Source organism: Columba livia, chromosome 27, assembly GCF_036013475.1.
Source record: "Columba livia isolate bColLiv1 breed racing homer chromosome 27, bColLiv1.pat.W.v2, whole genome shotgun sequence".
NCBI classification, from domain to species: Eukaryota; Metazoa; Chordata; class Aves; order Columbiformes; family Columbidae; genus Columba; species Columba livia.
The window spans coordinates 893345-906543 of NC_088628.1; the positions used below are offsets into that span (position 1 = coordinate 893345).

The following is a 13199-nucleotide window of genomic DNA, read 5'->3' on the forward strand; positions in this document are numbered from 1 at the left end:
TTCTGTTTTGGTCCCTTGATCTAATTTCTTTGGCTATTTAGACTAATTTCAGGAGACATGGATGAAGGTGATTCAGGCTTTGTAAAATTTAAGCAGACTTCAGAGGACGTTGTGTCGCTTGCGCCGTCAACAGCAGACTCCATTTTTCTGGAAGGTATGGAATTGCTGTGCTCTTCGTGGTTCTGATGTGCTTTCTTACACAGTCTGAAATCAGCACTGAAGTGTTTTCACTCTTGTCGGTGATGATGTTAATGAGGCATGTGGTGAGAAACAATTTAATAATGATAGAAACTGAATGTGCTTTTGGTCTAGATGCGTATTCTGTGTCCCTCCGAAGTGAAATAGAAACAGACGCTCATGAGTTTGAGGCAGAGTCTTGGAGTGTTGCTGTGGAGCAGCCTTATGTAAAAAGGCAAAAGAGAGACGTTATAAAAAGGCAAGATGTCATTTATGGTAAGAGTATTTATTATTCTTATAACTTTTTTTTGTTATCATTTCAGAGTGCCACTGTTTAGAAACAAAGCATTAGTGGTGATTTTTATTGGCTCCCGTTTTGACCTGTGCTTGGAAACTAAAACTGAGTGAAGATTTTCAAGTCTGTTACCTTTCTTACAGAATCACAGAATGTCAGGGATCGGAAGGGACCTCAAAAGGTCATCCAGTCCAATCCCCCAATTCTCAGTGTGCTTAAGCCCTCCTGTTAATGGTTTTGTGCAGCCCATGGTTTTCAGTGTGCCTGTGGGTGCAGCAAAACCCAGCCGTACAGTTAGGGAACAGCTCAGCTGCGACCGGGAGGTGTCGTTAAATGGGTGGGTTTAGTCACCGACTGGGAGACTAACAGGGCAAATTCTCGAACTTCCCATCAGTGATGCGAAGATTGTGGTGAGGACGAGGGTGGTGCAAAGACGGCGGCTTTCGAAGCCTCCTGGTTCATATCTCTCTGGTCACTGCACAGCGTGTTAATGATTTGCTTTATTTCCCCTTGCCCAGAGCTAATGCAGACTGAAATGCACCATGTGAGGACGCTGAAGATCATGCTGAAGGTGTACTCCAGGGCCATGAGGGAGGAGCTGCAGTTCCCACACGCGGTCATCAACAAGCTGTTCCCCTGTGTGGACGAGCTGCTGGAGATGCACGGGCAATTCCTGCTGCAGCTGAAGGAGCGCCGGAAGGAATCTTTAGAAGAAGGCAGTGACCGAAATTATATAATCCAGAACATTGGAGACCTCTTGGTAAAACAGGTGTGAATTGAATTCTACCAATGTTGTCAACACTGTTAAATTTCTAAAAGCTCACTATAAGGTTGAAGTTACGTTATGTAAAGATTGATTTAATACTAGGTTTAAGATTATCCTCCCAGCGTGACGTGTGAATAAGACTCAAGGAACATATCTGGTCACAAATAACATGAAATATTCATTGAATGTTCTTCGGGCAAGTGTGTGTGCATGTTGTGGGATGTGTAACTGCGCATGGTTTGGTTCTGGTTTTCGTCTCTTTCCACAGTCAGGTAACACGGTCTTGGTGTCCGTCCCACACCTGGCTCTCCTGCGTTTAATGCTGAGCTTTGTGGTTCTGACCTTTTAAAAGTGCAGTAAAGACCCTTTGAACTCATTGCCGCTGTAGCACCCATTCCGCTCTGGAGCGGACACAATGATTTCTTTCATATACCATGACCATTTCTTGCCCTTCACCTTTTACTGTTCTCAATATTTTTAAGTGCAGAGGCCCAGAAATGTTTTTTTACATTCTCATAATGGCGCTATCGTGTAATACTGGGTTATCTTGTGGTATCCCAAGCTCTCAGATGTCACACAGAATAGATTTATCATTCCTGGTACAGTAGAAATTGAAATATTGAAGAAATGTCTCAACCGCAGTTATCATCAAACCATATTACACCTGGGGCTCGTGGAGGAGGCAGGTTTGCTCTCCATGATTCACGTCTGTCACTTTTCTGTTTCCAATTAGTTTTCAGGTGAAAATGGGGAAAGGATGAAAGAAAAATACGGCGTGTTCTGCTGTGGACACAATGAAGCTGTTGGTCACTATAAGGACCTGCTACAAAGCAATAAGAAGTTCCAGAACTTAATAAAGGTAAGCAGCAACCAGAAATCTCCTGTTCTGACTGCGCAAAATACACTTGGCCACTTTAGGTTTTATTTTGTACTTGAAGATCTCTTAAATTTGAATGAGCAGGCTAAAAAGCATGTTCTTGTTATTTGAGGAGTTGTTGGCTTCTTGTGTTTTAGATCTTTTGAGCTGTTTGGTCACAAAGCCGCAATTAACAGGTGATAAATTTGAGGCTGGGGAACAGAGTATTTGTTCTGTTCATGGCTCTGTCACTGCGGCCACCTGTGGAAATTGGCTCGATAATTAATGAAATCAAGTATAGATGTTGTTTGTGAACTACTATAGAAAAAGCAGGTACTCCTAGTCAGGTTTTGCCCATTACACCATCTGTCCGGATGGGATGCACCCGCGGTGCTGAGGGAGCTGGCTGAGGTCATTGCTGGGCCGCTCTCCGTCATCTTTGCCAAGTCTTGGGAGACGGGAGAGGTGCCTGAGGACTGGAGGAGAGCAAATGGCACTGCTGGCTTCAAAAAGGGCAGGAAGGAGGACCCGGGGAACCATAGACCGGTCAGCCTCACCTCCACCCCTGGGCAACGGATGGAACGGCAAACAGGCAATTGAACAGTTCAGGCTTGAAACTTGCTCTGTTTGGCTCCAGGTTTAGTTGATAGTAGTTAAAAATAATACCTAAAATATTTTTCTAGTAATAAAATCCATTTTTTCATGTTACCAGGAATTTTGCCTTTGTAAAAGAATGCAGGTGATTTTGTAGAAAACTGTTTTGAGACAGAAAAATGTGCAAATGGAGAGGTGAGCAGTTAGAAGAGCAAATATATACAATGGGTGTGATGGGTCTGTCTTGTTTTCTAGAAAATCGGCAACTGTTCCATTGTGAGGAGACTCGGTGTTCAGGAGTGCATCCTGCTCGTTACCCAGCGCATCACCAAGTACCCGGTCTTGGTGGAACGGATTATTCAGAATACAGAAGGTAGATCGCTTGGTCTTTTCTAGAAGCCTCACGGTTGTCTGCTGATCCTTTTTCTCATGTGTTTTGCATGGTCTTTCCTTTTTGTGTTCAGTTGTGTTTGGGTGGCTCATGTCTTGCATTCCAGAGTTGAAAATGTGACTGACTGCTACTCTTTCTCTTAGCTGGAACTAGAGATTACGAGGAGCTCACCCAAGCCCTTAGTTTAATTAAGGACACGATCACTCACGTAGACGCCATGGTAAACGAGTGCGAGAAGGGGCAGCGCCTGAAAGAGATTATGCACAAAATGGAGCTGAAATCTTCTGGGAAATGCAAGAATGGGCTTTTCTTCCGGAAGGATGACATGGGACGGAGGCGGCTTCTCCTGGATGGGATGCTGTACTGGAAGGCTGCATCAGGGCGACTCAAAGGTAAAGGGACAGGACGGGCTAAAGTACAACTGGGAAACAAGATTTCAACCAAAAGAAGAGATGTTTTTTTTTTTTTAGTAACTGTTTATTACTTGATCGATTGAGTATAAAATAAGATGACAATAACCTGCTTGTTTAATAGGATATTGGAGGAAATAGCACTTGTTCTATTCTTGGCTTGTCCAATAAGCATCTTTATAATGGTGCATGAGAAGTTCCTTATGCTGTTTGCTTATTATCTGCCTGATCTGCTTTCCAATTCAAGAGGGAGGTCTTCAGATGACAAGGCTTGAGTCATCCTGACTTAGTCTCCTGTGGGAAGGATTATCTTGTGCGAGCTCTGCTTCACACTTCGGAAAACTGTGCCATGTCAACCCCATGACACCTTTGTTCTCCAAAATGTCTGTTTTGCCAGAACAATCAAACCAGCATCCATCCGAATATTTTAACAGCTTCATTGCTCAGGTGTTCAAGGAGAAGCTTCAATGGCCCATAAAATGCAGCCAGGAGTAGGTGGTACTGTGAACATGTGCAGTTCCAGAAGGTTCTGCTCTTGAGGGAGACACGTTCCCTCGCGAGTGTTTGAGCCGATATGGATATGGAGGGTGCCCGTGTAGGTGTTTTCAGGCTTTAAATCAGCTCGATTTGTATTGCGCTGGTTCTGCACAACCGCAGGCTGTGGGCAACCCAAGTAGAAGGCCATAGCAGACCCAATATTGCAAATGTTGACAAGCTGTTCTCTGACCCACAGGAAATTTAAGTTCAAATCAAGTGGTTTGGAGTCTGGACCAGTTTTCCTGCTTTAAAAATCTGCCTTTGTGGTTTTTTTCTCTGTTACTGCAGATATTCTGGCAGTCCTGTTGACTGATGTACTGCTGCTCTTACAAGAAAAGGACCAAAAATACACATTTGCATCAGTGGTAGGTATTGTTCTCCTTATTTAATACTTTCACTTGGAGTATTTTATGCAAGTGACAGTAACTACAGAAGAAATACAATTAGAAATGTTAACGACTTGTTATGATAGGTTCAGAAAAGTTAATGAACCAGCCTGCTATCGTAGAATCACTTCTTCCGAAGCAATTCTGGTGCTTCTTCCACTCTAGAACATTCAGTGGATTCACTCGCTTTTCTAGGGCGTTTCCACAGGTGTCCTCAGAGCAGTTCACTGTGAACATTTTGTCCTGATCTAGTTCAGTTGTGGCTCTAATAGAACCAGTAACAGAAACTGGTGTTTTCTTGGATGTTTTTGCAAGACATGAACATTAGAGCTGCATTCTAATGGCAAAAGCCGTTTTGGTGACCTCAGGGCTGTAAAATCAACCACTTTCCACATTAACTATCTTCTAATGCCCAGTGGGGATACTGTCACAAATCAGGATCGCTTCTGGGTGACAACCAGTGACAGGACAAGGGGCAATGGGTTCAAACTGGAACACAAGAGGTTCCACTGAAAGAGGAGAAGCAACTTGTTGGGGTGAGGGTGGCAGAGCCTGGCCCAGGCTGCCCAGGGAGGTTGTGGAGTCTCCTTCTGTGCAGACATTCCAACCCGCCTGGACACCTTCCTGTGTAACCTCATCTGGGTGTTCCTGCTCCATGGGGGATTGCACTGGATGAGCTTTCCAGGGCCCTTCAACCCCTGACATCCTGGGATTCTGTGAACTTGTTTCTCCTTGAGCAGCATTAGGTGAATCTTTGAGCTGTAGTTTATTTGATGACATTGTTTTCATCACAAAGACTCTGGTTGATGAGTAAAAAAATGACAATGTCAAAAGTGTCATGTGAAGAGGCCATAGCAATAAAGTTATAGCGTTTGAATGTTATGGCTCTGTATGAGGAAGCACAAACCGTAGAGAATGTATATAATGTAGTGCAATAAATTATATTTTGTTTTACAGGACTCAAAACCACCGGTTATCTCATTGCAAAAGCTGATTGTGAGAGAGGTAGCTAATGAGGAAAAGGCAATGTTCTTAATTAGTGCTTCCTTAAAAGGACCAGAAATGTATGAAATTCACACGAGCTCGAAAGAGGAGAGGAATTCCTGGATGGCACACATCCGCAGAGCCGTCGAGAGGTAAGGGATGAGTGAAAGAAGGAGGGTCTCATTTCTTGCTCATCCGTCTGCCCTTCACAGGACTCAGAGGTGAAGACTGACACACAAGATAAACCACATCCTGGGCAAAAACTCCAGGTTGAATCCTGAGTTGGTTTTAAGTCGTCTTATGTGTGAAACATATCTCTTTCTCCCCCTTTTTACAGCTGCCCTGATGAAGAAGGAGGAACGTTCAATGAACCCGAAGCAGAGAGGAGGCTGGCTGAAGCAAGAGCTGCTAAGTTAAAAGATTTTCAAGGTAATGACTTAATTACATATTCCATGAACTGCTTCTCGGCATCGTTTGTGATTCATGACCCGTGTTATTCTTTTATCACGTGATGTGATCAAGTTTCTCCTTCATAAGTCTTTCAAGGTAGTGCAAGAAATAGTTAAGTTAAATAAGTTTAATACACTTTGTATGCTCCATGAGTTAACTGTTAATATATCTCTGCATTTGATGCATTAAATGAGTAATGATCTTCCAAATTGAATGTTGTACTTTGACAGTGCTCAGGAAGACAGAACTGAGTTTGTTTCTTCCTTTAGAGCGTTTGAACATGAAAGATGACCTGATTCTGCAAAGCCTAACTGAGAAGCAACAGATTTATCTAGAGATGTCTGAAATGAACGGGTTTGAAGACCATTCGCAAGGATCCCGATCTCGGCTGCTTCTTCGGGCGGATATCTCAGAAAATCTGCAAGGAGAGGCTCTTCTGAAGTCCGCAGTGACGGAAGGTAAGCGCAACGTGGGCCTGCGTACGTGCTCACTCCGGTGCAAGGCTGAGAATAAGCACGTACAATCCAAGTACAGCTCCTGCAAATCGTTCTGTAATAACATAACGCTTGTGTGTAACCCTGTTCAGACATCCCTGTTCTCAGAAACAATCTGCAGGACAGGTGATGCGCACCTGTGGTTTTAGGCAGAGGAGCCTTCTTCACAGCTTCAGTGTTTTTATTTCTGAGGATCAACCAGTGGAGTCTTAGGATGGGTCTGTTCAGATGGGTAACGGAGTGCTCTGATAATACACCAGTCCTGAAATATAATATTATATGAGGGTTATAGATGAAAACAGCCCGTCTAAATATAGTATATTTAGAAAGAAAATAGGCACAAATACAATTTTTATTTTGCGGTTAAATAAAAAAGAAAAATCAAAGACTTGAGGCAATCATCTTTATATGTGCAATACAAGGAGCCTGTTGTAAAGAGCTACTCACAAAGGAAAATTCATCTGCACTGCAGGAAATTGCTCAAGCTGCCCCATCGTAAGGTACTTGATGGTTGAATGTTCTTCTTTTTTAACTTGTTACCATGATGCATTAGTCTCGCTGCATAGACACAGCTGTTTACATGACGTGTTCTCCTCTTTCCTAGCTGAAAATCTCCAGAACCTTATCTTCACTCACTTAGGCAATGGTTCCTGTCAGCCTGAAGACGTCTCGGGGTCAGGACTTCCCAGGAGAGCAGAGACCTTTGGAGGATACGACAGTAGTCCCTCAGTGTCAAATAAAAGTAAGAAAGGCGCCATTCAGCGTTCTTCTGAGCGTCGTGGCTCTTTACGGTGTTTCTCTGTACAGACAACGAGATAAAGCAATGAGTCAAGTGAGGCTCTGACATAAGGAAGCTTCACCAGGCTCTAAAAGGAAGAGAAGAGCAAATTTCCAGCATGTGCTCTTACCACGTTGTGTCTTTTGCTTCCAGTACCAACACTAGAGAGCAGAGTGGGGCAGAGTGTTACGCTAAGGGCATTACCTTAACCCACACTTTCTGATCACCACAAGCCCACACAGGATTTTAATTTTACGGATTAAAAAAATAAACTTGAAAACCTAGACAGTTGGAATCCAGCTGCCTGCTTTGGGTTTGGAGGCATGAAAACTTTTTTCCACTTTCTTTTGTATCCGCATAGTCACTAAAGGGTCACCGAATCCTTAGAAAATATCAGTTGTCCTTTTGGCACAGATGCTTAATCGGTTAATTATCAGTGGAAGTAATAGATACTATTTATCTCCATTTTTGCCTCATGCATTTATTGAAAAAATGCTACAGTGGTGCTGCTTTGAATAGAACTTTTTAGTAGCGAGTGTTCCGTGTTACGAGCTGGCCGTTCTGGCAGCCACAGACGATCGTTTTCATGCACACGTTGTGGCTGCGGCACTTAAAATAGTATAATGTAACTTGAACTTCCTCCCCGTATTTATCTCAACCCGCTCTCCTCAAGTTTTTATGCTTTTTGAGCAGTCCTATTGTCTCCTCCTCCACTTTGAGTCAGCGTGAAGATGCTGTGCAGTTGCATATTGGTTCTGATCCTTCAAAGTCACTTTTTTTGTTGCTTGCTCTGCGGTACAGTGAGTTTTCGCAGGCCCTGTGCTGCTGCGAGCTGCTCGTACTCTGCTCTTCCTACAGGTGGTCACTTCAGGAAGAACAGCGGTGGTGACCAGAGGCCGTGGGACTGGAGGGGCCCTGCAGTAGGTCCAGATGTGCAGCTCCATGACCTCCCTTCTGATGCAGAAGAAGGATCTCAAACCGTACGTTGGGCTCATGAACGATTTAAATTCATTTCCTCGTGTTCCTCCTTGTAGTAGTGGTGAAAAACTGATCTTGCACAGAATCAACGGGGTTGGAAAAGACCTCAGAGATCATCCAGTCCAACCCTTGGTCCAACTCCAGCCCATTGACTAGATCATGGCACTAAGCGCCATGTCCAATCTCAGTTTCAAAACCTCCAGGGCCGGTGAGTCCAGCACCTCCCTGGGCAGCCATTCCAATCCTGACCACTCTCTCTGCACAGAATTGCTTTCTCATCTCCAGCCTCAATTTCCCCTGGCAGAGTTGAAGCCCATGGCCCCTTGTCCTATTGCTGATGCCTGGGAGAAGAGCCCAATCCCCACCTGGCTAGAACTGCCCTTCAGGTAGTTCTGGAGAGTGCTGAGCTCAGCTCTAAGCCTCCTCTTCTCCAGACTAAACAAGCCCAGCTCCCTCAGCCTCTCCCCATAGGGCTTGTGCTCAAGTCCCTTCCCCAGTCTTGTTGCTCTTCTCTGGACCTTCCAGCAGGTCGACACTCTCTCCCAACTTGGTGTCATCAGCAAATTTGCTGATGATGGTCTCAATCCCCTCATCTAAATCATCAATTAAGATGTTAAACAGGACTGGACCCAACCCTGACCCCTGGGGACACCACTAGTGACTGGATGCAGCCCCATTCCCCAGCACTCTCTGGGCCCGGCCCTCCAGCCAGTTCTTAACCCAGCGTAGAGTGCACTTGTCCAGGCCATGGGCTCCCAGCTTTTGCAGATTATATGATGGGAGACAGTGTCAAAGGCCTTGCTGAAGTCTAGATAGACCACATCTACAGCTTTCCCCTCATCCACCAGGTGGGTCACCTCATCATCAAAGGAGATCAAGTTGGTCAGACAGGACCTGCCCCTCCTAAACCCATGCTGGCTGGGGCTAATCCGGAGTTTAAAGTCCCTAACAAGATGAACTGTTCCAGCTTGTAGCAGCACTGCTGCTGCCAAACAACTGTTCTAGCGCAGATGTTGCTTTTGTCTTTTTGACAGAGTGATGGAACGAGGCTGGATGACAGCAGTGGTGTTCAGCCCACCATAGAATCTCAGGTATGTTCCTTCTGCCGTTAGGAAATCTCACAGGAAATAGCCAGATAATCATAACAACATACAAACGCAAACCAACCAACCAAAAAACCCCACCAAAAACCTCTGTTTCTAATGTCTGTGGAACCACAAGCACATTAACAACCTGTACCTTATGACTCTAGCGCATTATGAATGCAGAGATAAAAGTCCTGTTAGAAAACAATGATGGGTTCTGGCTATAGAGAGCACATTTCGAAGCGCTGGCTGACTGCTTTTGCTGCGTCTGTGGAGGAATTGCGTGTTCTCAGCTCACTGACAAACCTCGTCAGAAAGAAAACTGAGGATGAAGTTTGCTCTCTGGAACCCCAGTGAGATTTGCTGGACTCTTATTTACATCTGTGCAAGGACTAATAGACTGAAATTTGTCGTGCCAGCTTGTTGCTCTTTTGGCTGTTACTGTGTTAGAGACGCTTGTAGCCAGGCTTCCATTGTGGTTTTGTACAGATATTGTTGTGTTCACTGTTTAAAAAAATATATATGTCTAATGCATCCAAACCGAACTCTCTTCAGGTGTCTAATGTCTTGTTCTCCTCCCCTTCTCTTCAGCTTGTTCAAAGGATACAAACGCTGTTACAGCTGCTCTTCAGTCTTCAGGTAAATCACTATTTACTATCCGAGAGGTTTGTTAGGCATTAAATGTAGTAAAATGTATGCAGGTGTGGAGAAAATATCCCCTCAAGCTAGGGTGAAGTGCGGAATTTAGGACCAGGACTCAAGGAAACAGGCACTGTGGTGTTTTGAAGAAGGAAGCATTGTCTTAAGCAATTGTTTCCTTTTTCCTGCTCACTTAAGTGTGGTTCTTTTGCTCCTTTGAGCTCCAACTGCTCTCCGTGCTCATTTCTTCTTAAAATTGTTGTTGATATACACGTGTGTGTATTAGTTCTTTTTACCGTACGCTTGGAATCAGCCATATATTGAGTGATTCGACTCAGCGTAATAATTCTAGTGCAATAATTGTTAATTTTGACATGCATAATCATAACTGACTTGCTTAGCCGTCTCCAGTAGCACATGGGCTGTACAACTTGGATCTGGTCTCGATGACAAAAAAGTCTCTGCGACCTGACCTGGTAGATGCCGTTGTCTTTGGTGTAGCTGTGCGTGGTTTTTGAACCCACGTGGCTTACGCTGAACTTATTTCCCCTCCAGGCGGTGATATCTCAACAGGACAGCTACATTGAGATGCAACGAGCCACCATGATAGACCGGGAGAAGCAATACCGGCTGCAATCTACACGGGGCAACCTGCTGCTGGAGCAGGAGAAACAGCGGAACTTCGAGAAACAGAGGGAAGAGCTGATGAACGTGCAGAAGCTTCAGAGCCAGCTGAAGCTGGAGCAGCAGCGCCTGGAGCGGGAGAGGAGTCGGCAGCAGAGGGAGTTTGAAATCACGGAGGCTCGGCTGCAGGAGCGCGAAGAGGGGACTCGGCAGCTGCGGGAGAAGCTGAATCAGGAGAGGGAAGAGCTCGAGCGGCAGCGGGAGGCCTATCAGCACGACCTGGAGAGGCTGCGGGAGGCTCAGAGAGCCGTCGAGAAGGAGAAGGAGCGTCTGGATCAGCTGCGGAAGCTGAAGAAGCAGAACACTGTGTCCCCGGAAATGGGACAGGTGAGGAGTTCGTTTTCATGGGCTTTCATTTCTGTTAACTTGCTTGCTTTTGGGCTTCATCTTGTCAGTTCTGTTTTGCACTAGAACGTTTGTGTTCTTTATGTTCTCAGGGCTGAGGGTGGTCTCTCCTTGTTGTATCTGAGAGGCTGAAAATTCCCGTTGGACTGAAAATGCCTTTTTCCTCACGTAGGGCCAGATGGTTAGTCATTCCGCCAGCTTCAACGGGGAAGGGGTGGAACCATCTCTGCCCGTCTTGAAAACCTCGGTGAGAGTGAGCGTCTCCGGGATGGATTACCTGGAGCGGCCGGACCTGGTTCGTAGGGACAGTACCACTCTGGAAAACCGTCCGGCTCTCGCGTTGAAAAACGAAGTGCCAATCCATCTCCTGAGTGCGACCAATCAGATACAGAAACCGGCTGCCGTCCAGCAGCAGATTCCTACTAAACTGGCCGCTTTTACAAAAGGTAGCAAAGAGAAGAGCGGGAAGAACAAAGCATCTCATAGGACAGACAGTTCAGGTGAGCGTGTCCAAATGCATTTCTGACCTGTGCCAGCATCACTGGGAGACAGAGCACTGTAGTTTCAACCTCTGTCTACCCACACAGAGCCCAGAAGTTAATATATTGTTAGTGTGCTTACTGCAGTTAGTAGGCTCTTAAAATCCTTAAGTTAGGAGTTACATGTGTATACTATTTAAATTGGAAATACAGCCCAAAGGAATAACGTTGAAAATGGAGTTCTGTGATCCACCAGGACAGAGTGATGGTGAGAGTTTGTAAACCTGGATGTAGAATCTTCTCGCCCAACTGTCGTGTCAAAGGAAAAGAGCAAATGTTTTGCTTGTTCTGCATGAGTGAGGTGGTTTGAAGCTGGCTCAACCTTTTCTCACTGCCCTCCAGAGCTGGAACAACACTGAGCGCAATGCCTTTCTTAGCACCAGCCAGTCCTTAAGTACAGATCTACAGGCCAGAACTGAGATGCTGTGTGTGTTGTAGAGTTGAAAGCGGCTCATTTTGTTAGAAATAGAAGCAAGTAAAAATACAGTTGCCTTGTCGCGATGTAATTTCTGCTGGTAACTGCTAGGTACCAAAGTAGCGATCCTTGCCAATGACAGACACAGTAAAAACCGCTTTCTTGCTACTGCTGAAAATAGCTTTACTGCCGGTTTAGGAGCATGGCCTGTCATTTTAACTTACAAAATTCTCTTTTTAGCCTTGTATAGGGTTCAGACTTGGCGAGTTTACCTGTGGCTGGGGCCTACACTGCTGTAGCGGGCTCGGGGCCAGACCTGCTGGTGAGGGGAGGTGAAGGGCTTGTGCACGTTCTAGAAACATCTGTCTCTCTTGTGCCTAAAGTTTAGTACAATTACAGGCTTATGTTCCTGCAGAGAAACGAAGGCTAATATCCTCTTATCCTGAATACCAAATGCTGGTAAATGGCAAAATAAAGCTCTAATACCGCATCTCCCTAAGTTTATTTTTAATTGCTCTTACATAATGATCTCTGCAGTGGAAATGTACTTAATGGTGTTTTTCTGGAATTTATATGGAAGGTAGAAAACACAAATGCACTGGTCTGTTCTCTCCTGAGCATTGGTGGGATGCATGCCCGTATGTAAAAATGGAGCAAGACTTTCTGTACCAGAGACAAAATACCGTGTATTGAATTTGGGTTTTGTGACGCGTGAGGAACGTGCACTGAGAGAGTTCTTTGGATCCAGAGAAACCATTTCATGAATGGCTTTTGTTGTTGAAGTGGAGGAACCGCCAGGCCGTGACAGCAGAGTCCGTGTGCGCTGCTGCTGAGCAGCTGTGAGACAGATGGAGAGCGGAGACTAAAGCTGCTCGCAGTTCTGCCTGTTGGAAGGAGTGCAAATAGCCACTGCTGTTTGAACGCAAAGCACAAAGGCTTGTGGGTTTTTCTCTATTGTGCTTTATAATACCAGGTTTTAAATCTGTAGTTGTCAGGGGCTGCTAGCAAGTGAACTAGAAGTCTTCAAGGAAGAGGAGAGGGCAAGTACTCAGGGTCCAGAGAGCTGAAGAAAATGTAAGTTACTTGCAAGAGAAGCACCAGCTCTTTGTGTGTAGCAGCTTCCTTGGATGTGCAAAGGTGTCAGTACGTGAAATAGTGACATTGTGAAGTACTGCTAGCCTCAAATACTAACGTGTAAAATATTTCCTTTAGCATCTGTTGATCAGAAGCAGCTGCTTCCCCCCAGGCTCGTTGGGCGAGAGGAGGGCGTCCTGAGAGGCAGGCGATCCGCCAGCCCGGTCCTCCCGGGCAGCCAGACCCCTGCGTTCCAGCCAGGTACGGCCCGAGCAGCCTGCGCGGCCGCAGAAATGCATCCGGCTCCCCGTGCAGTGTGATC

The 13199-nt window shown here is 45.5% G+C and overlaps 1 protein-coding gene across 14 annotated transcripts in view; it reads left to right on the forward strand.

Moving 5' to 3' along the window:
- The window catches only part of ARHGEF18 (Rho/Rac guanine nucleotide exchange factor 18), a 48000-nt gene that overhangs the window by 30043 nt on the left and 4758 nt on the right, over window positions 1–13199 (forward strand). For 12 of the 14 annotated variants that reach the window (XM_065042463.1, XM_005505480.3, XM_065042458.1 and 9 more), the window contains 17 exons: window positions 42–154; window positions 313–453; window positions 991–1241; window positions 1972–2097; window positions 2944–3061; window positions 3223–3471; window positions 4315–4391; window positions 5370–5548; window positions 5734–5825; window positions 6116–6304; window positions 6945–7082; window positions 7977–8098; window positions 9131–9187; window positions 9773–9820; window positions 10376–10831; window positions 11022–11349; window positions 13016–13138. In XM_065042463.1, the coding sequence (XP_064898535.1) occupies window positions 42–154; window positions 313–453; window positions 991–1241; window positions 1972–2097; window positions 2944–3061; window positions 3223–3471; window positions 4315–4391; window positions 5370–5548; window positions 5734–5825; window positions 6116–6304; window positions 6945–7082; window positions 7977–8098; window positions 9131–9187; window positions 9773–9820; window positions 10376–10831; window positions 11022–11349; window positions 13016–13138 (2807 nt within the window). Of the gene's footprint in view, window positions 1–41; window positions 155–312; window positions 454–990; window positions 1242–1971; window positions 2098–2943; window positions 3062–3222; window positions 3472–4314; window positions 4392–5369; window positions 5549–5733; window positions 5826–6115; window positions 6305–6944; window positions 7083–7976; window positions 8099–9130; window positions 9188–9772; window positions 9821–10375; window positions 10832–10941; window positions 11350–13015; window positions 13139–13199 lie in introns of those variants that run through there. The other 2 variants (XM_065042460.1, XM_065042464.1) reach the window with 2 other exon arrangements.